General features: G+C 36.2%; 2 protein-coding genes across 2 annotated transcripts; both read left to right on the plus strand.

The window, feature by feature from the left end:
* The first annotated feature begins 5,809 nt into the window (after window positions 1-5,809).
* On the plus strand, window positions 5,810-6,718 carry Vom1r84 (vomeronasal 1 receptor 84). The gene is given in 1 exon segment (NM_001009528.1): window positions 5,810-6,718. A coding segment is annotated over 1 exon segment (909 nt).
* Window positions 6,719-26,910: 20,192 nt separating this feature from the next.
* Vom1r85 (vomeronasal 1 receptor 85) lies at window positions 26,911-27,819 on the plus strand. The gene is given in 1 exon segment (NM_001009530.1): window positions 26,911-27,819. A coding segment is annotated over 1 exon segment (909 nt).
* Window positions 27,820-27,993: the final 174 nt, after the last annotated feature.

The raw sequence follows: 27,993 nt of genomic DNA on the forward strand, positions 1-27,993 counted from the left end.
GAATGTACATTCATATACATGTAAAAAGTTGCTTCAGATACAAAATTTAGGAAGTACATTTGACATAGGATTCTCCTGAGTTCGGACTCTAACAATATGGTTTCACATAGGAATTGCCAAATGTGTTAGTTTTCAATCTTGTAACAAAACACTGGAATACTTTAGAGGGTTATAAACAAAGAAACACTTATTGGTGTACAAGATTACCTACATTGTTCTTACCTTAAACTCTATTTTGTACACCATAACTTTACTTCATTTGTCAAGTTAACTGGCTCTGCATGTTTAATACTATGAAACTTAACCTAAGAATATTCAACAAATGGTAAACTCATAGCCTAGGAATACATAAGACAGTGTTAGCATTATTTAATAAGGGATTTTTTTTAACTTTAGAGAGATTTGTTTCTTGTATTTCAATGATTTCTCCTTTTGGTTGTTTTCATAATTACTTTTCTTTACACTTTATTCTGTTATGTGGGAAATGATTCAAGCTATCTAAGATATTTTCAGGTCTTACAACTATGAAATTGCATTGGTAAGCATTAGAATTAGTTATAAAACCAAATGGCTGTGCGTACATCCATATCTTTTGTATATACCACAAGCACACATTTAAGACAGTGGTGCAATTTTTTAACGGCTTTTTCACAAGAAGTCTTAGGGACACTTATAACTTTCTGGTTATTAAGTACAATTTTTGATCACTATGCTTTTTGGATAACTCCAGCTTCAGTCAACATTTAGTATTGAACTAATTTGTAAATTAGTATTGATCATTTAGAAATGATCACTTAAAATACAGTTTAACATTTAATGAGACCACAAAATAATGCCAGGGGGTTTTGCCAGTACATTTACACTTTTATAAAAATCACTCATTTTTAATAGATATATTTCTTATTTATATTTAAAATGTTATTCCCTTTCCCGGCTTCCTGTTCATTGCTCCCATCTTCTCCATTACTATGGTCCATATGAATGTGTAAACCTCCCAAGTATTACTTGTTAGCACACACAGCTTCAGCTTCAAACAATACATGCCAGCTTCTATTCACACCTTTAGCTTGGTAATGCCATTTTCTCACCCTTAGTGGCAACAGTGCTCAATAACATGCTTCCATGTTATGAAGCTTAAATGTAAATTGAGGCAGCACTGGTCCTGAATCTATCACTCAACAGCAGTCCTTTTTGTTAACATTTGATCATTTCCCTTGGGCACATTTCCCTTAGGCCACCAGTGCTGAACATTTATGTGTAAGAGACTCGCAATTTAATATCCCAGTTCCTTTTTCAGGTGACTTTACACACATTCCTCATCATCTCTTTGTAACTTTTTCTTATTTGTAGCAGCAAAATTAACCTGGGAAATGTTAATATTACCTTCTAGAAAGTCACCCTTATTTCACCAACTTTTTTTCATGGTTCTATTCAAATAGAATTAATTATATATGCTTCCCTACATTGAAAGTTGTTCACCCTAAAAAGTTCCTACCACAACATTCCCATGTCTTTCTTGTCCTTAAGATGAAAATAAAACTCACTGGTCAGAAGCACATACTTTCTAGCTGTAGGATAGAATAGATAGACAATGTCGTGGGATTTTCAAATTTCTCACTATAGCATCATTTGCAATAATTTCTAATAAAATAGATCTCTGTATATTTCAAACATATTTTTAAATCTCACCTCTCTTATTTATTAAGTCCATGTAAATTTATCCTGATAGAAAGTAAATGAGTTAGATTTGTATTTCAATTAAAATAAATTCAATTTTAGTATTTCAACTTGTCTGAATTGAACCTTGTAACATTACTATGGATATAATATTGAGTAAGCTATTCATTAGAAGTGGGTAAATATTTTGAATTCTCAGGTAGTACAAAATTATTTAAAGTCAAAAACCTCAAGGTTTCCTCCAATATTGCAAATACAATTACTCATTCAAATATTCATTCACAAAGAAATGCCACCTGAATTTAAGTTTAGGTGATGAACATCACAACTCTATTTTTATTTTTCTGTAACATCAGTTACTAATGTATATAGGAGGTTACACTGGAAAATGACGGCAGGTGTGGTAATACACACCTACGATCCTAGCACTTTCAAGGCTAAGACAGGAAGAATGTGAGTTTGACTGAAGTTGGTCTGAAATACAGGTTGTAATCTCTCCTTCATTTGCTTTAACACACACATACACACACACACACACACACACACACACACACACACAAGAAAATTAAACTGGAAAACATAAAATGTAGAGCTATGAAATTTTCATTTTAAAAATAGAACAGATTTATTCTAGTTAATGTCATTAAGTCATTGGCCACGTAATATAAATACTACAAAAAGCAAAAGATAAAAACTTGTGCTTATATTTACAATTATTATAGAATATTCTGTTTCTTTTAAGAAATTCACTTTCAAATCTGCACCAGTACACTAGACAATGTCCGCGCATTTGATTAAGTCAATCGGAAACAGGGGAAACATTGTCCATTTCCAAAAAATTCATTTCACTTCATGATCATATCTTATTTAATTCCCAGTTTTCCAATCAGTTGAACTAAAGGTATTCGTGTTAGAGGCCCTAGTCCACACTATGTCATTGCTCTATTCTTAGTCTCAGTAGTCCAGTAATGGTGCACACACAAGCACATGCACACACATGCACATGCATACATTTCCAATGAACATTTTCATATCTTTTCCAAACGCATGTTACATAACTTGTGAACTTCTAGGGATGAGTGCTTCCCCAGTGTCTGGAGAAAAACTTCTGCTGCTTCTGATTCATCTGAGAGGAACTGGTTCATAGTGTATATTCTGGTCAGGGTCACCTGTGCTAAACTCAATTTCCACACAACAACTCAAACATTTAATTTATTTAAGAGTGTCAGGTGACAGCTATGAATTAATACCTTAATAATAAGGGATCAGTGGTTATTTCAGTTGTCGTTATCTATTTCATAAAGAATTCCATGGAACTAGCTTGGGTGACAAAGATCTTCATCTCCTGAGATTTCTGCAGACTTATTCTTGCTGCTGACAGTGAACAATACATCAGCCAACACCATGTATTTTGTCACCTGAAAGTCACATACTCACTTCATGTTCTTTCTGAGCAGTTATACAGATTTTAATTCATTACCCACTAAATATACTAAAACTTAAAGTGAAATTGATACTTGTCATCTATCTTAATTGTATTTCTCTTAGATTACTATATCTCCACATCGCAGAAAGCAAAGATCATCATAAATTCATAAATCAAGACTGTTTTAAAATCAAGTTCTGGAGAAATGAAAAGGTAAAGTAAATTTTCTTGGAAGAATATCAAGAAAACAGCTCTCAATCACTTTTGTTACAGGTCTTTTCAGATCCCTGTTTGCACTCTGCTTAGTTTTTTGATTCTGTGTCCATTGAACGGTTCTTCACCATTATGAATATTTCTTGACACACTTTGGACTTTAACACTAACAACTAAATGTTAAAATTTAAACAAATTGGAAACACTCCAGCACTGATTTTTTTAAATAAAACAGAAGACTTCTCTCAGTGCATGCCTATATTAACAGCTCTGTATCCATAGTAGCTATCGTCTTTCCTGGTGCACTCTCAGATTCAGTGAACCCCAGAGAAAGGTTCCACTTAAGCAATGAGAAAATCTGTCATTTTCAGTGTATGATAAACATTTACAAAGCAATGGATATGAAAGTTTGAAAAGCATACCTTCGGGGTAAAAACACTTAAATTATTACCATTTGTCTTATATTTTCATTTGCATATTGAATTACATGATGTATTTCAATAAATTATAGATGTATAAATAATAAATACTTTTATACATATATGGTCTATGCATTTGCAATTTAAATCTTTTTTAAAAGCTATTGTCCTTTCAATTTGAAATCCAATTCTTACATTAAGTATGATCCAGGACATTGATTTATCATAATTTATTTATTTGATTTTACATATTTGAGTGTTTTGCTTGCATGTATGTCTGTTTGCCACTGGCATGCCATATCATATAGGAAAATGGTTACTCCACTACAAGAGAAACAGATGGTCATGAGCCTCCATGTCTTTTCCGGGAATCTAACCCAGGCTCATTTAAGAGAAAAAAGTGCTCTTAGTGGAGCTTTACAAAAACAGAATATCAAAAAACATATATCAGGAATGTCACTGGACAGCTACAACAAATGTATGTTGATGAGCAAATTAAATATCTGGCTTCAAAAATTAAGATTAATCCATTAATTTATTTGACTAAGCTTTTTAGAAGCAAAAACAATCACGTACAATTGAGTGGTACTGTAAAGAGTGTCTGCGTGCTGGTGGTAAATGATAACAGTGAGAAAGTTTTCCATTACATGAGAAGCAATCTCCTTCAAAAAGAAATTCCAAAGAGAATCCCTATATGGTCATCTTTAGCAAATTCTTGTTTGTTAAGATGTTTGGAAACTAATGTTTTCTTAGCATTCCATGTTCTCTCTTGTTGCAGGTTCCCAGCTCCACATCTTCAAATGTGAATATGTAGATAGTATTAACTGCAGAAAGCAGGAGAGCAAAAATGGGACCACTGTGAGGATAGGGGTGAGGGTGGGAGCAATGGAGAACAGAATAGCAGGGTAGAAGTGTCTCATCAGGAAAATGGAAAAGACAGGGCTCCGTAGGGCAAAGAGGCAGGTAAATACAGATGAAGTGAAGAGGAAGGTACAGGAGAGTAGCAGGAGGACACAATGGATCTAAGAGGAAAATGGAAAATGGGTGGGTTCTTAGGTAAGGATGAGGGAGACAAATACAGAACACAGAAGAAGTGACGGAAAAAAAACATGTTTTGTTGTAAAAGCCATAAGGAAAGAGCCTGTTATGGATTTACCCACCCATCCTCCCCAAAAAAGGTTTTTAAAAAGTCTTTTCTTGATACAGCAGAAGTAGATACTTAATCCTTAACACCCCAGCACTGTTACTTATTCAAATATTGGGCACAAGTTTTTCAGCACATTAATTTTTCTGTTGTCAGAACTGATTTGTACTAAAGGAGTTATTGTGGGATAGGCATTCATCACAAACTGCTGAACAGGCAGGATGACAGGGTCATACATCCATAACAGGATATTGAGTTCACAATGGTCTTCCACTCCATGTATGTCTTTAATTCTAGACTCTGAGGATATAAAATTTCATAAGAAAAAAAAAGGATGAATTGTGATAGACTTTTGCTGATTAAAACTGTCATATTATCATGATTTATGCCTGGTATTCCATTGGAATTGTGGGTAAAACACAGATAATTGCTAAATAGATCTTAGTAAAATTATATACTACAATGTATTTGCATCTGTTTTTTTTAGTCTTTTATGATTTCCCCCCAGTTCGCTATAGTTTTTGTACATTTGTGCAAATGTGACTGATATTCTATGCTCATTACTACTGTTTTAGTTATTAAATATAAAATGAGTCAATTTAAATTAATAAAATTGAATGTCTAAGGTATGAGACTCAGGTGTAATACAGGAACACAAAGTGTGTATAGATATGACTCTAAATGGATTCATTGTCCATAATATTCTCTCTATATAGGAGATACTTGGAGGATATATACAAATGTAGGCTATATCCAATATGAAACATCAAAAGAGGAAGAGGTAGGTTATTCAATAATTAATAGGGTAAATAGAATGATATTATAGACATACTCTGAAGCAAATCATTATTTTGATATGTAATCTATTATTTTTTCAGATATATGAAAAATACTTTCATTATGCTTTTCAGATGAATACACTTTCCATTTATGTCTTCAATCAAGACTGTCCTTTATTTCCAAGCTGGACTAGGAGTCCTAGCCAATATGTTTCTGCTGATTTTCTATATCTTCATAATCCCAGGTCACAGACCTAAGCCTGTGGACATGATCTCCTGTCAACTGACCTTTATTCATATAATTATGGTTCTCACTGGATGGGATATTTGGCTTGCTGACATGTTTGAGTTGTTGAATATTGATAATGACTTCAAATGTAAGGCAATTATTTACATAAACAGGGTAATGAGAGGCCTCTCTATCTGTGTCACCTGCCTCCTGAGTGTGTTCCAGGCTGTCACTATCAGTCCCAGTACCTTGCTGTTGGCAAAATTTAAATGTAAGCTGAAAAAGTACATCATCTATGCTTTTTTCTATTTTTGGTCTTTCAATTTGTCCTTCAGCATTAATCAGATCTTCTCTCTTGGTGCTTATACCATTGTGAGTGAGAACAACCAGATGAGGGTCACTAAATACTGCTCACACTTTCCCATGAACAGCATCATCAGGGGATTGATTTTAACACTAACTACTTTAAGAGATGTGTTTCTTGTAGGAGTCATGCTAAGCACAAGTGCATACATGGTGACTTTCTTGTTCAGACATCAGAGGCAATGCAAGCATCTGCATAGCATCAGACATCTGAGAGCATCCCCTGAGAAAAGAGCCACCCAGACCATCTTGCTCCTGGTGGTCTTCTTTGTGTTCATGTACTGGGTGGACTTCATCATCTCAAACACCTCGATCCTGTTATGGAGATATGACCCTGTCATCCTGCCTATTCAGCAGTTTGTGATGAATGCCTATCCCACAATTACTCCTTTAGTACAAATCAGTTCTGACAATAGAATAATCAATGTGCTGAAAAACTTGTGGCCAAAATGTCACCAGGCTTTTTAAAAAGGGGTCATTTTTTTCTGTTAAAAACTATAAGGGAAAAAAACTGTAAGGGATGGTTGGGGGAGGGTAAAGGGTTGGATGTGAAGGGGAACACCCTTATAGAAGGGAAGGGGGACAGGTTAGGGAGCTGATAGACAGAAAACCAGAAAAGGGAATAACATTTGAATTGTAAATAAGAAATACCAAATTTTAAAAAATGGAAAAAAATAAGTAAATTTTTGAAAAAACCATATATATGTATATATGTATATATGTATATGTATATATGTATATTATATATATATATATATTGAAAAGAAATAACCCCAACACATATACAGCATAGGACTTCCTGGTCTTGCCTGAGTGAGAAGACAGACATAACACTCAAGAGACTTGAGTGCCCGGGAGTGGGGTGGGAACATCCTCTTGGATATTGGAGGAAATATTGGATGAGGGCATACCGGGAGGGAGATAACAAGTGAACTGTAAAAAAAAATGATTAAAGAATAAATTTTAAAAAGGGGGAGACTTATTTTATTTTATGTCTATGAGTGTTGGGCCAGCATGTTTTCATTCCTGGTGTTCACAGAAGTCATAGGACATTTAACTCTTTGGATCTGGACTTAATTCTTGTACAACGTTATTTTGTGAGGAGTTCTAGCCTCAATTATTTAAAAAAACTTACTCTTTTTAAATATTTGATAGTACAAGAAGCAAAGTAGTTTTTTATATGATTTAAGTAAAATTTGTGGTTTGATATATTTTTTTTCATCAAATTTCCTGCCAAGATGGATGGAGTTCCTTCTTTTCATGGTACACAATCAGTTGATATTTCCATAAGAATACTCTTTCTCCATTTAAATTCATAAAATAAATGTTCCCCTGATACCGAGTTTACTCAAAAGAAGATTCTTACAGTGACTTTTTAGCATTTATGTTGAAAATATGTTAATTTACTCTATAACATCAAGAATAGTGTTAAGATAGTATTGTAGACTTGTTTCCCAATTAATATTAGTATTCTCTCATACAGTATTTCCTGACCTGAGTTTCCCACCCCTCCACTCCTTCCAATCCCTCCCCACCATCTTCTTTCTCCATATCCACTCCTTTTTCTCTTAGATGGAAATGAGCAGACCTCCCAAGGATATCAACTAAACAGGGCATAGCAAGTTACAGTAAGGCAAAGTGCAAAGCCTCTTATGAAGACTAGAAGAGGCAAACAACTAGGAGTAAAAACTCCCCAAGCATAGGCAAAAGTGTGAGAGAAATGCCCCTCTCACTCTTAGGAATCCCAGAAAAACACCCAAATTACAAAACACTCATGTATATGCAGGGGACATGGCTCAGATACATACAGGGTGGATGTTTCTTACTTCCATCTCTCTGATGCCTTGTGATTCCTCCTTGGTAGATTATGTTAGTCCTATGCTCTTGGTGTCCTTGACCTCTCTCTTCCTATAGTCCTTTCTCCTTCTTCTCATCTATGGGTTTTCCTGACTCTGCCTGGTCTTTGGCTATGGATCTCTGCATCTGCTCTCATCAGTTGCTGGATGATGCTTCTCTCAGGTGACAATTTGGGTTAGATGCTAATCTCTGAGTACAGCGAAATATAATGGGGCATCATTTCATTGATATTTTCCCACTTTGTTTGGTTCTGTCCTGGGCCTGTAGGCTGTCCTCTCTCTAGTTCCTGGTGATACAGGAAGTATAGGTTCCCTCCAGGGTTCTGAGTCTAAAGTTGTACCAGACATAGGTTAGCCACACCCACATGTTCAGTGTTACGATTACCTCAGGACATCTGACAGGAAAGGCAGATGGTAGGTAGAAAGTTTCTGCTGCGTTTATGTCCAAGTCCCTCTGCTGTATGCCTTGCCTATTTATAGAAGATTACCAGCTCAGGCTCCAAATCTCACATTACTAGGAAGCTTCACTAAAGTCACTCTCATTTATCTCCAGAAAATTCCACTTAATTAGGTTTCTAAATGACCCTCCAAACAACCCCCAATTCCAGTCATCTCCCTCCAATTTTTGACCTCCTGTCTGATCCCTCCTGTTCCCAGCCCGAACTGACCCCCAGTCTACCTGCAAACTCTATTCTTTTTCCCTTTCCATGCATCTCCCTTTGAGCCCTCCTTGTTACTTTCTAGCTCTGAATCTATGGATTGCAGCGTAATAATCTATTATTTTATATTAGTATCTTCTTATAAGAGAGTACACACTGTATTTGTCTTCTTGAGTCTGGGTTATACTACTGAGGATGATTTTTTCTAGTTTTATCCATCTGCCTACAAATTTCATAATGTTTTTATTTTTAACAACTGAGTAATACTCTATTGTATATATTTACCATATATTCTTTTATCCATTCAGAGGTGGTGTTGTTTACAGTTTCTACCTGTTATGAATAAAGCTACTGTGAACAAAGTTGAGCAAGTGTCCTTGTGGTATAATTGAGTATCTTTGTGTATATGCCCAGGAGAAGTATAGCTGGGTTTGAGGTAGATTGAATCCCAATGGTTTGAGGAAATGCCATATTGATCCAAACAGTAGCTGTACAAGATTAGACTACTCCCAGCAATGGAGGAGTGTTCCCCTTACTCCGTTCTCATGCCAGGATGAGTTGTCATTTCTGTTATTGATTTCAACCATTCTGAAGGGTGTAGGATGAAGTCTCAAAATAGGTTGTATTTGCATTCCACTGAGGGGTAAGAATGTTGAATATTTTTAAGGGTTTCTCAGACATTACAGATTCAGCCTTTGATAATATTTTGTATAGATATGTATCCCATTTTTAATTGAATTGATTGGTTGCTTAATGTTTAGTTTCTCGGGTTTTATTACTGTACATGTTATCTCTCTTTCAGATATGGATCTCAGTTTCTTTTCTGCTCACCTTCCTCATTGATAGACTTGCTTTCTTTTTCATTTAGAGCTTTTAAGTGTGCTGCTGAGTTTGATAGATCTCATAAATTATTTTTCTTTATCTTTATTTTTTATTTATTTACATATTTTTATCCTGAGAGCTGCTCCCATGACACCTCTATTCCCAATCCCACCCGTATAAATTCTGCTCCCACAATTGTCTCTTCCTCTTCTCTTCAAAGAAAGGAGAGTCATTCTTGGGTGCCACACAACCTTAGGGTTTTCAGTTGCAGTAGTCCTAAGCCTAACTTCTACTACTGAGTCCCAACCAGGCAGTGCAGTTTAGGGAAGGTGATCCAGTGGCAGGCAATGTTGTCAGAAACCGGATCTGTTCTTATTGTTAGGAGACCCACATGAAGACCAAGCTTCACATATTCTATAAATGGGTGGACGTCCTAGTTCCAGACACTGTGTCCTCCTTGGATGGTTATTCAGTCTCACCAAGAATCATGGGCTCTTCTAGTTGACTCAGTAGCTCTTCTTGTGCTGTCCTTGCTCCATCCAGCTACCTGAATTTTGCCCCTACTGTTGCAAAAACTCGCAACACCTCCTGATGTTTAGCTCAGATCTGTGCCTCTGTTTCTATCCAATGTTGGATTAAGCCTTCAGGGGACAATTATGTTAGGAATCCATCTGCAATCACAGCAGAGTACCATTAATAGTGTCAGGGATTGATTCTCAAACATGGGATGTATCTCAAGTTGGGACAATCGTTAGATGGCTATTCCCTCAATCTTTGCTCCACATTTATACCTGCCACTCTTGTAGGCAGAACTAATTTGGGATTGAAGATTTTGTTAGTGGGTTGATGTTTTCTTCCTTTTACTCAAAGTTCTGCATGGTTTCATAAAATGACATATTCAGTCTCCATAACCACTTCTCTCATGAGACTCAGCTAGAGTCAATACCATAGACACCCTGGGACTCTCCCTTGTCCCAGGTATCCAGTTACTCCAAAATTCACCCCCTTGTTTACCACACTCATGCACACTCTTCTCCTACACCCCTCTTCCCATGCCTGATCCCCTCCCATCCTCATTGTATCTCCCACACAGTTCCCTCCATTCAGCCATCTCCAATGATTATGTTGTTCCCTCATTTCAGTGAGATACATTCATCCTACCTTGGTTCTTCCCTGTTACTTAGTATCTTTTGGTCTCTGAATCGTAGCATGGCTATCCACTACTTTATGGCTAATGTTCACTTAAAAGAAAGTGAATGCCATACATGATTTTCACTCACAATGATATATTCTATTTGTATACATTTGTGTGAAAATTTCATGATATCCCCCTTTTTAATAGCTAAATAGTATTCTACTGTGTAAATGAACTGCATTTTCTCTATCCATTCCTTAATTGAAGGCCATCTAGGTTGTTTTTAGTTACTGGCTATTATGAATAAAGCTGTTATGAATATAGCTGAGCAAGTGTCCTTGTATAGAGAGGGGCATCTTTTGGGTTGATGCCTAGACGTAGTATATAGTTGTGCTCCCCCTTGATCCTCAGCCACACCACTATATACTGTCTCCTGAGATTTTGATCATAGCCATTCTAAAGGATGGAAGATGGAAGCCCAGCATTGTTTTGATTTGCATTTCCTTGATCAGTATGGATGTTGAACATTTCTTTAAGTGTTTCTCAGTCAATAGATATTCCTCAGTTGAGAATTCTCTGTATAAATCTCTACCACACTTTTTAATTGGGTTATTTGGCTTATGGGTGTCTAAACTCTTGAGTCCCTTATATATTTCGGATATTAGTCCTTTGTCAGATGTGTTGTTCAGAAAGATAATTTCCCATTCTATAATTCTATAATTCTGTTTTGTATATTGATTGATGTACTTAGCCTTGCAAAAGCTTTGCAGTACATAAGTTTCATTTATGTACTATTTATTATTTGTTGATCTAAGTACCTGAGTATTGATATTCTGTTCAGGAATTTGTCTCCTCTGCCAGTGTTCAAGGCAGTTGTTCAATATCTCTTTGGTTAGATTTAGTGTGTCAGATTTTTTGATTCATTTAGACTTGCACTTTTAACAGGGTAATAAATATGGATCTATTAGCACTCTTCTTCATGCAGATATCCAGTTATACCAATACCAATTGTGGAAAATGATTTCTTGTTTTTACATTGTATTGTCTGGGATGCTTTGTCAAAAATCAATTTCCATAGGAATGGGAATTTATTTCTAGGTCTTCAATTCTATTTCATTGATGAACCTATCTGATTTCAAGACAGTACTATGAAATTTTTTTATTATTGCTCTGTAATGTAGCTTGAAATTTGGAAAGATGTTACCTCCAGAAGTTCTTTCACTGTGCTTTATTGTATTTTAACTGTACATTTACTGATTGTTAAACTATCCTGTGTTTTTCATTGTTTTTCCATATGAAATTGAGAATTGCATTTGAAGATCTGTTACAAAATATATTGGAATTTTGATGGGAATTGCACTGAACCTGTAGGTTGTTTTTCATAAGATGGCCATTTTCACTGTGTTAATCCTGCCAATCCATGAGCAAGGGATATTCTCCATCTTCTGATTTCTTCTTCCATTTCTTTCTTCAGAGGTTTGATGTTCTTCTCATACAGACCTTTCACTTGCTTGGTTAGAGTTACAAATTATAATATTTTTATCTATTGTGAAGGCTGTTATTTTTCTATTGTCTTTCTCAGCCTAATTATTGTTTGTATAAGAAAATTTACTGATGTTTTTGAGTTGATTTTGAACCCAGCCAATTTGCTGAAGGTGTTTATCAGATATAGGAGTTTTCTGGTAGAATTTTGGGGTCACATATGTGTAATATAATATCAATATATTATCCCCAATAGGGATACTTTGGCTTTTTCCTTTACAATTTGTGTCCGCTTGATCTCCTTTAGTTGTCTTATTGCTATGTCTGGAACATTAAGTACTATGTTGAATAGATGCAGAGAGGGTAGGCAGCTTTGTCTTTTTTCTGGTTTTAGTGGAATTGCTTTAAGTTTCTATAATTTAATTGGACGATGGCCAGTGGTTTGCTCTATATTGCTTTTATTATGTTTAAGTATGCATCTTGTATCCTTGATCTTTCAAGGATTTTCTTATTTGCGCTTGTAACCTAAAGGTTTGACTTATCTCATGGTGCCTACATACACAATATTTTTTTCTTCCATTTTTATTAAATTGAGTATTTCTTATTTACATTTCAAATGTTACTCCTCACAGTTTCCTGCCCATCAGTACCCTAACTTTTTCCCCTCCCCTTCTATAAGGTTGTGCCCTACCCACCCCCCCATTATCACTCCACCCATCAATCCCCTACACTGGGGGTCCAACCTGGCAGGACCAAGGACTTCTGTTTCTACTGGTGTCCCAACAAGGCTATTATACACTGCTACTAATGAAGTTGGAACCCAGGGTCCATCTATGGTCCGGTCTTTGGCTCGCTGTTTAGTCCCTGGAAGCTCTGGTTGGTTTGGCATTGTTGTTCTTATGGGGTCGAAAGCCCATTCAGCTCCTTCAGACCTTTCTCCAATTCTTCCAACAGAGGTCCTGTTCTCAGTTCAGTAGTTTGCAGCTGGCATTCGACTCTATATTTGACACGTTCTAACTGTGTCTCTCAGGAGAGATCAATATCCGATTTCTGTCAGCATGCACTTCTTAGCTTCATCCATCTTATCTAGTTTTGGTGGCTGTATATATATGGGCCACATGTGGGGCAGACTCTGAATGCCCATTCCTTCAGTCTCTGCTCTAAATTTTACCTCCACATGCCCTCCTATGGATATTTTTATTCCCCCTTTTAAAAAGGAGTGAAGTATCAACATTTTGGTCATCTGTCTTCTTGAGCTTCATGTGGTCTGTGGATTGCATATGGGGTAATTCGAGCTTTGGGGCTAATATCCACTTATTAGTGAGTGCATTCCATGTGTGTTTTTCTATGATTGTCTTACTTCATTCAGGATTATATTTTCTAGTTCAATATGTTTGCCTATGAGCTTCATGAAGTCATAGTTTTTGATAGCTGTATAGTACTTCATTTTGTAGATGTACATGTATTTTGATGTAGATGTACTATATACTGAATCCATTCCTGTGTTGAAGGGCATTTGGGCACTTTCCTGCTTCTGGCTGTTATAAATAAGGCTGCTATGAACATAGTGGAGCATGTGTCTTTGGTGTATGTTGGAGCATCTTTTGGATATATGCCAAAGAGAGGTATAGCTGGGTCCTCAGGTAGTTCAATGTCCAATTTTCTGAGGAACCTCCAGACTGATTTCCAGAGTGGATGTACCAGTTTGCAATCCCACAAACAGTGTTCCTCTTTCTCCATATCCTTGCCAACATCTGCTGCCACCTGAGTTTTTGATGTTAGACATTCTGACTGGTGTGAGGTGGAATCTCAGGGTTATTTTGATTTACATTTCCCTGATGAGTAAGTGTGTTGAATATTTCTTTAGGTGCCTCTCAGTCATTCAATATTCCTCAGCTGAGAATGTTTTTAGCTGTGTACCCCGTTTTTAATAGAGTTATTTGGCTTCTGGTGTCTAACTTCTTGAGTTGTTTGTATATTTTGGATATTAGCCCTCTATCAAATGAAGGATTGGTAAAGATCTTTTCCCAGTCTGTTGGCTGCCATTTTGTCCTAATGAGAGTGTGTTTTGCCTTGCAGAAGCTGTACAATTTTATGAGGTCCCGTTTGTCCATTTTTGATCATAGAACATAAGCCATTGGTGTTTTCTTCAGGAAATTTTTTCCAGTGATAATGTGTTCAATACTTTCCCCCACTTTTTCTTCTATTAGTTTAAGGGTATCTGGTTTGATGTGCAGGTCTTGGATCCACTTGTACGTAAGCTTTATACAGGATGATAAGAATGGATCAATTTATATTCTTCTACTGCTGACCTCCAGTTGAACCAGCACCATTTGTTGAAAATGCTGTCTTTTTTCCATTGGATGGTTTTGGCTCCTTTGTCAAAGATCAAGTGACCATAGGGTGTATGAGTTCATTTCTGGGTCTTCATTTCTATTCCACTGATCTATCTGCCTGTCTCTGTACCAATATCATATGGTTTTTAAACCATATTGCCCTGTAATACTGCTTGAGGTCAGGGATGGTGATTTCCCCAAAAGTTCTTTTATTCTGGAGTATAGTTTTCACTGTCCTGGGTTTTTGTTATTCCAAATGAATCAAAAAATTTCTCTTTCTAACTCTTTGAAGAACTAAGCTGAAATTTTGATGGGAATTGTATTGAATCCTTAGATTTCTTTTGGCAAAATGGCTAGTTTTACTATATAAATCCTTCCAACCCCTGAGCATTTGAGTTCTTTCCATCTTCTGAGATCTTCTTCAATTTCTTTCTTCAGAGACTTGAAGTTCTTGTCATACCGATTTTTCACTTGCTTGGTTTAAGTCACACTGAGGTATTTTATAGCATTTGGGACTATTGTGAAGGGTGTAATTTTCCTAATTTATTTCTCAGCCTATTAATCCTTTGAGTAGAGGAAGGCTACCAATTTGTTTGAGTTAATTTTATACCCAAACACATTGCTGAGCTTCTTTATCTGATTTGGTAGTTCTCTGGTGGAACTTTTGGGGTCACATAAATATACTATCATACCATTTGCAAATAGTGATATTTTGACTTCCTCCTTTCCAATTTGTATCCTTTTTTCCTCCTTTCATTGCCTGATTACTCTGGCTATTACATCAAGTGCTATATTGAATAAGTAAAGAGAGAGTGGGAAGCCTTGTCTAGTGCCCGATTTTAATAGGATTGCTTCAAGTATCTCTCCATTTAGTTTGATGTTAGCTACTGATTTGTTGCATATTGCTATATTTAGGTATGGGCCTTGAATTTCTGATCTTTCCAGAACTTTTATCATAAATGCATGTTGAATTTTCTCAAATGAATTCTGGGCATCTAATGAAATGATCCTGTGGTTTTTATCTTTGAATTTGTTTATATAGTGTTTTACAATCATAGATTTCTGAATATTGAACCATACCTGCATCCCTGGGATGAAGCCTACTTCATCATGATTGTTTTAATGTGTTCTTGGATAGGGTTTGCAAGAATTTTATTGAGTATTTTTTTCAATATTCATAAAGGAAATTGGTCTGAAGTTTTCCTTGTTGGGTCTTTGTGTGGTTTAGGTAGAAGAGTAATTGTGGCTTCATAGAAGGATTTCGGTAGCGCTCTGTCTGTCTCAATTTTGTGGAATAAGTTGGATAGTATTGGTATGAGGTCTTCTATGAAGGTCTGATAGAATTCTGCACTGAACCCATCTGGACTTGGGCTCTTTTTGGTTAGGAGACTTTTAATGACTTATCCTATTTCTTTAGGAGTTACGGGGTTGTTTAAATGGTTTATCTGTTCCTGATTTAACTTCGGTACCTGGTATTTGTCTTGAAAATTGTCCATTTTTTCCACATTTTCAAGTATTATTGAACATACACCTTTCTAGTAGGATCTGATGATTTTTTTTTAATTTCCTCAGATTCTATTGTTATGTCTCCTTTTTTATTGCTGATTTTGTTAATTTGTAAACAGGTTCTGTGCCCTCTGGTTAGTCTGGCTAAAGGTTTATCTATTTGTTGATTTTATGAAAGAACTAGCTCCTGGTTTTGTTGATTCTTTGTATAGTCCTTTCTGTTTCTGCTTGGTTGATGTCAACCCTGAGTTTGATTATTTCCTGGCATCTACTCCTCTTGGATGTATTTGTTTCTTTTCAATCCAGAGCTATTAGGTGTGCTATCAAGCTGCTGAGGTATGCTCTCTCCTGTTTCTTTGTGCAGGCACTCAGAGCTATGAGTTTTCCTCTTAGCATTGCTCTCATTGTGTCCCATAAGTTTGGGTATGTTGGATCTCCATTATTATTAAGTTCTAATAAATCTCTATTGTCTTTCTTTATATCTTCCTTGACTAAATTGTTAGTGAGAAGAGAAAGCATTGTTCAACTTCCATGTATATGTGGGCGTTCTCTTGTTATTGTTGTTATTGAAGACCAGCCTTATCAGTGGAGATCTGATAGGATGTATGGCATTATTTCTATCTTCCTGTATCTGTTGGGGCCTGTTTTGTGAATGATTATATGGCCAATTTTGGAGAAGGTACCATGAGGTGTTGAGAAGAAGGTATATCCTTTTGTTTTAGGATAAAATGTTCTATAAATATCTGTTAAATCCATGTGGTTTATAATTTCTGTTAGTGTCTCTATGTCTCTGTTTAATTTCTGTTTTGATGATCTGTCTATTGATGAGTGTGGGGTGTCGAACTTTCCTACTATTATTGTGTGAGGTGCAATGTGTCATTTGAGCTTCAGTAAGGTTTCTTTTAAGAATGTAGGTGCACTTGCATTTGGAGCATAGTTATGTAGGATTGAGAGTTCATCTTGGTGGATTTTTTTCCTTTTATGAATATGAAGTGTCCTTCCTTATCTTTTTGATGACTTTTGGTTGAAAGTCAATTTTATTTGATATTAGACTGGCTACTCCAGCTTGTTTCTTTGGACCATTTGCTTGGAAAGTTGTTTTCCAGCCTTGTACTCTGAGGTAGTGACTGTCTATCTCTGAGGTGTGTTTCCTGTACACAGCAAAATGCTGAGTCCTCTTTACCTTAGCCTATGTCTTTGTATTAGGGAATTGAGTCCATTGATAGTGAGAGATATTATGGAATAGTGATTGTCACTTCCTGTTATTTTTGTTGTTAGAGAGGGAATTATATTTGTGTGTCTCTCCTCTTTTGGTTTCATTGCAAGGAGATTACTTACTTGTTTTTTCTACAGGGTAGTTTTCCTCCTTGTGTTGGAGTTTTCCATCTATTATCTTTTGGAGGGCTGATTTGTAGAAAGATTGTTTAAATTTGGTTTTGTCATGGCATTTTTTATTTCTCCATCTACGTTAAATAAGAGTTTTGCTGGATACAGTAGCCTGGGCTGGCAATTGTGTTCTCTTAGGGTATGTATGGCATCTGTCTACGATCTTCTGGCTTTCATAGTCTCTGGTTATAAGTCTGGTGTAATTCTTATAGGTCTGCCTTTATATGTCACTTGACCTTTTGCCCTTATTGCTTTTAATAGTTTTTGTTTGTTTTTGTGCATTTGGTGTTCGACTATCATGTGACTGGAGAAATTTCTGTCCTGGTCCAATCTATTTAGAAATCTGTAGACTTCGTGTATGTTTATGGGCATCACTTTCTTTTGGAAGTTTTCTTCTATAATTTTGTTGAATATATTTACTGGCCCTTTAAGTTGGGAGTCTTATCTCTCTTTTATACCTATTATCCTTAGGTTTTATCTTCTCATTGTGTCCTGGATTTCCTGGATGTTTTGCATTAGGAACTTTTTGTGTTCCACATTACCTTTGATAGTTGTGTCATTGTTTTCTATGGTATCTTCTGCTGCTGAGATTCTCTCTTCTGTCTCTTGTATTCTGTTGGCAGTACTTGTATCTTTGACTCCTGATCTCTTCCCTGGGTTTTCTATCTCCAGGGTTGTCTCCCTTTGTCCTTTCTTTATTGTTTCTATTTCCATTTTTAAATCCTGGAAGGTTTTGTTCAACTGCCTCACCTATTTGTGTTTTCCGATAATTCTTTAAGGGGTTTTTGTGTTTCCTCTTTAAGGTCTTATTTTGTTTACTTGTGTTGTCCTGTAGTTCTTTAGGGAGTTATTTATGTCCTTCTTAAATTCCTCCATCATAATCATCATCATCATAAAATGTGATTTTAAATCTATATCTTGCTTTTCTGGTGTGTTTGGATATCCAGTATTTACTTTGGTGGGAGAACTGGGCTGTCACGATACCAAGTAGTCTTGGTTTCTGTTACTTAGTTTTCTATGCCTTACTCTTACCATCACGATGTCTCTGGTGTTAACTTGTCTTGCTGTTTCTGATAGTGGCTTGACCCTCCCACCTCTGGTCTCTGTTTCAGCACTCCTGTAGAACTGTTTTCCTGTTATCTTTCAGCCATTTCTGGGACATTTCTCTGCTCTTGGGTATGTAGTTGGTCCTGGTGACTGTCTTTCAGCTCTTGGCATGGGCAGGAATGAATGGGGTCCAGCGCCTGAGTCTTCTTAGGTCCCTGTGCACAGGGGCCACAGATGTCACTAGGCCGTTTCCTCTTGGGTCTGGAATGTGGGCAGAACATAGTCTCCCCTAATTTCTCAAGAATGTCTGCACTTTTGAGGGGTCAGCTCTCTCCCCCAAGGGATTTGGGTGCAGGGAGCAGTTTGACTGGTTCACTTCAGTTCCAGGTGCAGAACAGAACTGCAGGTACCTGCTGCGGTTCCTATATCCAGGAACACAATGCAGTTTCCTCTTTGACCAAGGATGTGGACAAGGTAGGTAGAAGTGGCAGTCTGTCCTTTAGTGTCAGGATGATCTGCACTTCTCCTAAAACGGTTTTCTACTTTTAAGGGGGATATTATTGTTGAAACTTTTGTTCAAAATGACTGAAGTGATACTCAGACAGATATAGAATGGAGAGAATAGCTCACACATGGGAAAACCAGAGCTCAGCTGTTACAACTCTACTGTTTTCCTGGAATTAGGAAAGTTCACTTTTCCATTTGATAGTGACACTTCCTAACAAACTCGTGTACAGAATGTCCTTTTCCAGATGACATGATAACTATGAGTCTAGAGGGAGAGGAGCTGATGATATCTCTTCCTTATAAATACATCTTAGGGCTTCATTCTACAAGGATGTTTGTCAAAGGCCCAGCTGGGTAAGTGTTTCCTTTTCTCTTCATTATAGTGAGAGTTGAAATTAAGTGGTAGAAAGAAGGATTTCTGTACTAAATAATTAGAGAATCCTCTCCTTGGAATATTACTTTTGAGCCACCCTATATAACCGGCATTCCTCAGATGCCTGTAGACATAAAGGATTCAGTGAAATGATTAAGAGAAGAACATGGTTTTCTCTAAGTATGATCTCTGGTTATGTATGTAACCTTACAAAAGCAATATTCAGAAGAGGAGCAGGACCTAGCAGATATATAGAGAGAAGAAAAGGATAAAAGTGTGAAGGAGGTCAATGGGTATTATATATTTGGTAAACATATAATGCATTCCCTCACCTTTTAAAATGATTGTATTACATATGTGTGTAAAAGTTGCTCCAGATGCAAAATTTAGGGCAGGCATCTGACTTAGGATTCTCTTGAGTGTGTACACTAATAATTCTCGCAATATGGTTCCACATAGGGAATGACAAATGTTTTCATTTTCAGTGCTATAACAAGATACTGAAATGCCTATGAGGGTGATAAGCAAAGAAAGACACTTATTGGTATGCAGGATTACCTTCATAGTATTAAGTTACCTTAAATTTTATTTTGTATTTTGTATTTTCTCCTTTTATTTCTTCTCTCAAGTTAACTGCCTGTATGCATTTAATAATATGAAACTTACATTAGGAGTGTAAAACAAATGTCAATTAATTTAGTGTTTATCAGTATTTTTCTTATTTGGTAAGTTTGCATATCTTTAAGAATTCTCATGAGAGTTTCAATTCATAGCTAGGAATACATAAGACACTGTCAATATTATATAATAAGGGTTTTATTTTAACTTTAGAAAGATTAGTTTCTTCAATTAAAATTATTTCTTCTTTTCAGTTGTTTTCATTATTACTTTTGTTTACACTGTATTCTGTTATATGGGAAATGATTCAAGCTGACTAAGAAATTTCTCAGGTTTTACATCTATGAAATTTCACAGGTAAGCATTAGAATTAGTTTTATAACCAAACAGCTTCTGTGTACATCCATATCTTACATGTATAACTTTTGTACATACCACAAGCACATGTTGAGGACAGTGGTGCAATTTTCTTCATGGCATTTTCACAAGAAGTCTTAGGAACATGGACAACTATCTAGTTATCAAGTAGAAATTTTGAGCACTATGCTCTTTGGATAACTCCAGCTTCAGACAACATTTAGTATTGAACTACAGAAATGAACACTAAATGTAAGCTTTAGCATTTAATGAGACCACAAAACAATACCAGGGGTTTTGGCAAGTACATTTAAAATTTTATGAAAATCACTCTTAATTTTCTACTATTATGGTCCATATGAATGTATAAACCTCCCAAGTATTCCTTGTCAGCTTCAAACATTATATGCAAGCTTCCATTCATCCACACTTAGTGGCAAAAATTCCCAAGGTTACATGGCTCTATGCTACGGACCACTAATGTAAATTGAGACAGCACTGCTACTGGATCTGACAGTCAACAGCAGTCCTTTATGTTAAGATTTGATTGTTTCCCTGGACACGTTTCACTTGGGTCACCAGTACTGAACATTTATGTGTGAGACACTAGCAACTTAATATCCCAGTTTCTTTCCCAGGTGACTTTACACACATCATTTCTTTGGGATCTTTTCTTCTTTTGCAACAGCAAAATGGATCTGGAAAATGTTAATATTTTCTTTCCAAAAGTCACCATTATTTCACCAACTATTTCCATGTTTCAACATAAGTTTTCTACTCTAATAAAATTAATTACATTTGTTTCACTGTATTTAAACTTGTTCACCTCACAGTGCTCCTCTCACATCATTTTAATATCTTTCTTGTCCTGAAGATTCAAGGAAAGATCACTTATCAGCAGCCACCTTCGTTCTAACAGCAGGATAGATTAGTCAGAAAATTTCTTGGGAGGTTTAAATTTCTTGGTCTTTCATGATAGTGTCTTTTGAAATTTCTAATAAAATAGATCGCTTCTGTATATTTCAAACATACCTGAAAACCTTGTCCCTCTTAGATATTTTAAATCCATATAAATTTGTCTTTACAAAACAGGTAAGTGGGATAGATTTGTTTCAATTAAAATAAATTCAGCTTAATATTTCAGGTTTTCTAAATTGTACCTTTTAACCTTGCTACTCACATGATATTGAGTAAGATATTCATTGGAAGGAAGGAAAATATTTTCAATTCTCAAATAGTATAAAAGTATTTAAAGTCAAAATTCTCAAGGTTTCCTCCAGTATTTAAAATACAACTAGTTATTAAAATAATCATTCCCCCAACAAATGCAAAGTAAATTTAAGTTTAGGTGATGAACATCACAAGTCTATTTTCATTTTGCTGCAACATCAATTACTAACATATAGAGATTACCATGTAAAAATGAATACAGGTGTGGTGGCACACACTTATGATCCTAGCACTTTCAAGGCTAGGACAGGAAGAACATTGGTTTGATTGAAGTCAGTCTGAAATACAGATTGCAATCTCCCTCCTTCATTTGCTTTTATACACACACACACACACACACACACACACACACACACACACACAAACATAAACATATAAAAATTAAACTGAAAAACAGATAATATAGGTTTATGAAATTGTTGATTTTTAAAACTAGATCAAAATTATGCCAGTTAATATCATTGAGTCACTGCCTACAGAGTATCAATACCACAAAGAGCAAATAATAAAAACATGAACTTATATTTGCAATCATTAGAGAAGTTTTAGTTTCTTTTAAGTAACACATTAAAATCTGCACCAGTACACTAGGCAAGACCTATACATTTGATCAATTCAATCAGAAACAGAGGATATATTTTCCATTTCCTTAAAAGTCATTTTACTCACAAACATATTTTATTTAATTCTCAGTTTTTCACTCAGATGGTATAAAGGTATTCATGTTGACAGCCTTGGTTCACACTGCCATTGCTCTATTCTTAGTCTCAGTAGTCCAATAATTTCGTGTGCGCGCACACACACACACACAGGCACGCGCGCGCGCGCACACACACACACGCACACACACACACACACAAACACTTTTCAGTGAACATTTTCATATCTTTCCCAAACTCACACCATGGAACTGGGAAACTCTGGGGATGAGTGCTTCCCCACAGTCTCTACAGCAATAGTCCTGCTGCTGCTGCAGGATCTCAGAGGAACTGGCTCATAGTGTGAGACTGTAATATTCTAGTCAACATCATAGATGCTAAGCTCAATTTTCACAGAATTCATGCATTTCATTTATTTAAAAGGGTCAGGTAATATCCATGATTAATACCTTCTTTATCATGATCAGTATTTATTCCTGCTGTTCTCCATTTTATTTAAATTACATGAAACTAGCTTGGGTGGCTAAGGTTTTCACCTCTTGAGATTCCTGAAGACTTATTCTTGCTCCTGACAGTACACAGTACATCAGCCAACACCATATAACTTGACACCTGAATGTAATATACTCATTTTATGTTCTCTCTGAAAAATCATACACATTTTAGGTCATTACTCACTAAATAACCTAAAACTTAAAGTGAAGTTGACACTTGTCATCTATTTTAATTGTATGTTCTTTAGATTACTAAATCTCCACATCACAGAAAGCAAAGATGATCCTAAATTTATAAAACAATACTGTTCTAAAATCAAGTTCTGGGGTAATGAAAAGGTAAAGTAAATTTTCTTGGAAGAATATCAAGAAAACAGCTGTTTTTTCTCCATCTTTATTAACTTGGATATTTCTTATTTACATTTCAATTGTTATTCCCTTTCTCTGTTTCCAGGCCAAAGTCCCCCTAGCCCCTCCTCCTCCCCTTCTATAGGGGTGTTCCCCTCCCCATCCTCCCCCCATTACTGCCCTCCCCCCAACAATCCTGTTCACTGTGGGTTCAGTCTTGGCAGGACCAAGGGCTTCCCCTTCCACTGGTGCTCTTACTAGGCTATTCATTTCTACCTATGTGGTTGGAGCCCAGGGTCAGTCCATGTATAGTCTTTGGGTAGTGGTTTAGTTCCTCGAAGCTTTGGTTGGTTGGCATTGTTGTTCATATGGGGTCTTGAGCCCCTTCAAGCTCTTTCAGTCCTTTCTCTGATTCCTTCAAAGGGGTCCCGTTCTCAGTTCAGTGGTTTGCTGCGGGCATTCACCTAAGTATTTGCTGTATTCTGGCTATGTCTCTAAGCAGAGATCTGCATCCGGCTCCTGTCAGCCTGCACTTCTTTGCTTCATCCATTTTATCTAGTTTGGTGCTGTATATGTATGGGTCACATGTGGGGCAGGCTCTGATTGGGTGTTCCTTCTGCCTCTGTTATACACTTTGCCTCCTTATTGCCTCGCAAGGGTATTCTTGTTCCTGTTTTAAAGAAGAAGTGAAGCATTCGCATTCTGGTCATCCTTCTTGAGTTTCATGTGTTCTGTGCATCTAGGGTAATTCGAGCATTTGGGCTAATACCCACTCATCAATGAGTGCATACCATGTGTGTTTTTCTGTGATTGGGTTACCTCACACAGGATGATATTTTCCAGTTCCATCCATTTGCCTATGAATTTTGTAAGGTCATTGTTTAGTCATAAGGGAAATGCAAATCAAAACAACCCTGAGATTCTACCTCACACCAGTCCGAATGTCTAACATCAAAAACTCAGGTGACAGCAGATGCTGTCAAGGATGTCGAGAAAGAGGAACACTCCTCCATTGTTGGTGGGGTTGCAGACTGGTACAACCATTCCGGAAATCAGTCTAGAGGTTCCTCAGAAAATTTGACATTGAACTACCTGAGGACCCAGCTATAACTCTCTTGGGCCTATACTCAAAAGATGACCCAACATATAACAAAGACACATTCTCCACTATGTTCATAGTAGCCTTATTTATAATATCCAGAAGCTGGAAAGAACCCAGATGCCCTTCAGCAGAAGAATGGATACAGAAAATGTGGTACATCTACACAATGGAATACTACTCAGCTATCAAAGAAAACAACTCTTGATCACTTTTGTTGCAGGTCTCTTCAGATTCCTGTCTGCACACTGCTTAGTTTTTTAATTCTGATTCCATTGAATAATGGTGGCTTCTCCACCATTATGAATGTCTCTTGACACACTTTGGACTTTAATACTTACAATTAATTATTACAATTTAAACTAATGGAAACACCCCAGCACTGATTTTTTTAAATAAAACAAGATTTTTCTCAGTGCATGCCTATGTTAACAGCTCTGTATCCATGGTAGCTATGGTCTTTCCTCATCCACACTCAGATACAATGAATCCCAGAGAAAGATGCCTCCTGATCAATTAGAAGGCATGTCATTTCAGTATGTGATAAACATTTACAAAGCAATCGATATGAAAGTTTGAAAAACATACCTTTGGGGTAAAAACACTGAAATTACTACCTTTTGACTTATATTATCATTTGTATTATATGTTGTATTTTAATAAATTGTAGGTCTATAAGTAATAAGTAATTTTACAGATATATATTTTATTTCTTTGCTGTTTTAAAATTTTTAAAAAGCTATTATTCTTTTAATTTGGACTCCAATTCTTACATTAAGTATTATCCAGAACATTTATTAATTTACTATTTATCTATATGATTTTATGTATTTGAGTGTTTTTCCTGCATGTATTTCTGTGTACCACTGGCATGCCATAACATAAAAGGAAGTGCATACTCCACACCGAGTGTTACAGATGGTCCTGAGTCACTGTGTCTTTTCTGGGAATCTAACCCAGGCACATGGCATGAGTTAAAAGTGTTCTTAAGTACTAATGATGGAACTTAAAAAAATAGAGTGAAAAAAAACCACAAGAATGTCACTGTACAGCTACTGTAAGTGTATTTTGATGAGCAAATTAAATATCTGGCTCTGAAAATTGGAATGAATCCATTAATTTATTAGGTTAAGTATTTTAGGAATAAAAAATCATGTAACTGTAAAATGTGTGAATTATCATCTTATATTCATGGAGATATAGGATGCCGTCTTCTGCTAGCTGCTGCATTATTTGCATTATGTTTATACATATAAGCATGTGTGTGTGTCTGTATGTGGAATATTCAAGTGAGCTTGAAAATAAAATCAGGTAATCCTTTTCCCATGAGCTTTGAAACGGCATACTCATTTTCTACTTCTTTATCACAAAGCTGATTTTTAAAGCCTGAATTAAATCAATTCAATAATAAATTGATCCTGGTAACCAGGGCAAGTAAATAGTACTCTAAAGAGTGTCTGGGTGCTGGTGATATGGTACCACTGAGAACTTGCTTTCCATTACATGAGAAGGAATCTCTTTTAAACAAACTTTCCAAACAGAATCCCTATATGATCATCTTCAGCAAGGTCGTTTTTTGTCATAATATATGGAAAATAGGGTTGTCTTAGCATCCATATTCTCTCTTGCTGGAGGCTTCCAGCTCCTCATCTTCAGATGTGAATATGTAGCCTGCAGTAACTGCACAAACCAGGAAAGCAAAAATGGGACCACTGTAAGGATAAGGGTGAGGATGGGATCAATGAAGAGCAGAATGGAGAATGGAGAGCAGGCTAAAAGTGTCTCATCAGGAAAATGGAAAACACAGGTTTCCTTAAGGCGAAAAGGCATGTAAATACAGATGAAGTGGGGCAGAAGGTACAGTGGAGTAGCATCAGGACACAATTGATCTAGGAGGAAAATGAGAAATGGTTTGGATGTTAGGTAAGGGGTAGGAAACAAATACAGAAAGCAGAGAAAGTGAGGGAAAAATAAAGTGTTTTATTGAAAAAGCCATAAGAAAACATGGGTGGATTTACCCACCCATGCTTCCATAAAAGGTTTTCAAAAATGGTCTTTTATTGATACCTTAGAATTGGTTCCTTAATCTTGAATTGGAGTTCACAAGTGGTCTTCCGCTATATTTATGTCTTTAATTCTAGATTCTGAGGATGTAAGATCTCACGGGGAAGAAACATGTAAAAGATGAATTGAAATAGACATTTTGCCTGGGATTTCATTAGAATTCTGAGTAAAATATAGATAATTTCTAAATAGATCTTAGTAAAGTTATGCACTATAATGTATTCAAATCTGTTTTAATATCTTTTTGATTTACCCACATCTCACCGTATATTTGTACATTTGTGCAAGTGTGACTGATATTCTATGCTCATTATTACTGTTTCAATTTTTAAATATAAAATGAGCCAAGTCAAATTAATAAAATTAAATTTCAAAGGAATGAGATTCAGGTGTAATACAGGAATACACATTGTAAATTCTATATAGATATGACTCAAATTAATTTACTATTAATAATATACTATCTGTACAAGAAAAAAATGGAGGACATATAAAAACGTAGGTTATTTCCAGTATGAAACATCAAAAGAGAGATAGGTTACTCAATATTTAGTAGGGAAAATAGAATGATTATATAGCTATACTGTGAAGTGAATCATAAGTTTGATATATAATTGATAATTTTTTCAGGTATATGAAACAGACTTCCATTATGCTTTTCAGATGAATACACTTTCCATTTATGTCTTCAATCAAGACTGTCCTTTATTTCCAAGCTGGACTAGGAGTCTTAGCCAATCTGTTTCTGCTGATTTTCTATATCTTCATAATCCCAGGTCACAGACCTAAGACTGTGGACATGATCTCCTGTCAACTGACCTTTATTCATATAATTATGGTTCTCACTGGATGGGATATTTGGCTTGCAGGCATGTTTGAGTTGCTGAACTTTGAGATTGACTTCAAATGTAAGGCAACTATTTACATAAACAGGGCGATGAGAGGCCTCTCTATCTGTATCACCTGCCTCCTGAGTGTGTTTCAGGCTGTCACAATCAGTCCCAGTACCTCACTTTTGGCAAAATTTAAACATAAACTCAAAAAATACATCATCTATGCTTTTTTCTACTTTTGGTCTTTCAATTTGTCCTTCAGCACTAATCAGTTCTTCTCTAGTGGTGCTTATACCAATGTGAGTGGGAACAACCAAATGAGGGTCAATAAATATTGCTCACTCTTTCCCATAAATATCATCATCAGGGGATTGATTTTAACAGTAACCACTTTAAGAGATGTGTTTCTTGTGGCAATCATGCTGAACACAAGTGCATACATGGTGGTTATCTTGTTCAGGCATCAGAGGCTATGTAAGCATCTTCATAGCATCAACCACTTGAGAGTGTCCCCTGAGAAAAGAGCCACACAGACCATCTTGCTGCTGGTGATTTGCTTTGTGGTCATGTACTGGGTGGACTTCATTATCTCATTCACCTCAATCCTGTTATGGAGATATGACCCTGTCATCCAGACTATTCAGAAGATTGTGATGAATGTTTATCCCACAATTACTGCTTTAGTACAAATCAGTTCTGACAACAGAATAATTAATGTCCTGAAAAACTTGTGGCCAAAATGCCATCAGCCTTTTTAAAGGGGGGTCATTTTCTCTTTTAAAAAAAGGCACCTGAAACATATACAATAGAAGACTGCCTGGTCTTGTCTCAGTGAGAGAAGACACACATAACCTTCGAGAGACTTGCGGCCCCAGGGAGTATGGAGTAGGTACATCCTTTTGAACATCAGGGAGGAATTATTGAATGAGGAA

This window comes from Rattus norvegicus, chromosome 4, assembly GCF_021556685.1.
Source record: "Rattus norvegicus strain SHRSP/BbbUtx chromosome 4, alternate assembly SHRSP_T2T, whole genome shotgun sequence".
NCBI classification, from domain to species: Eukaryota; Metazoa; Chordata; class Mammalia; order Rodentia; family Muridae; genus Rattus; species Rattus norvegicus.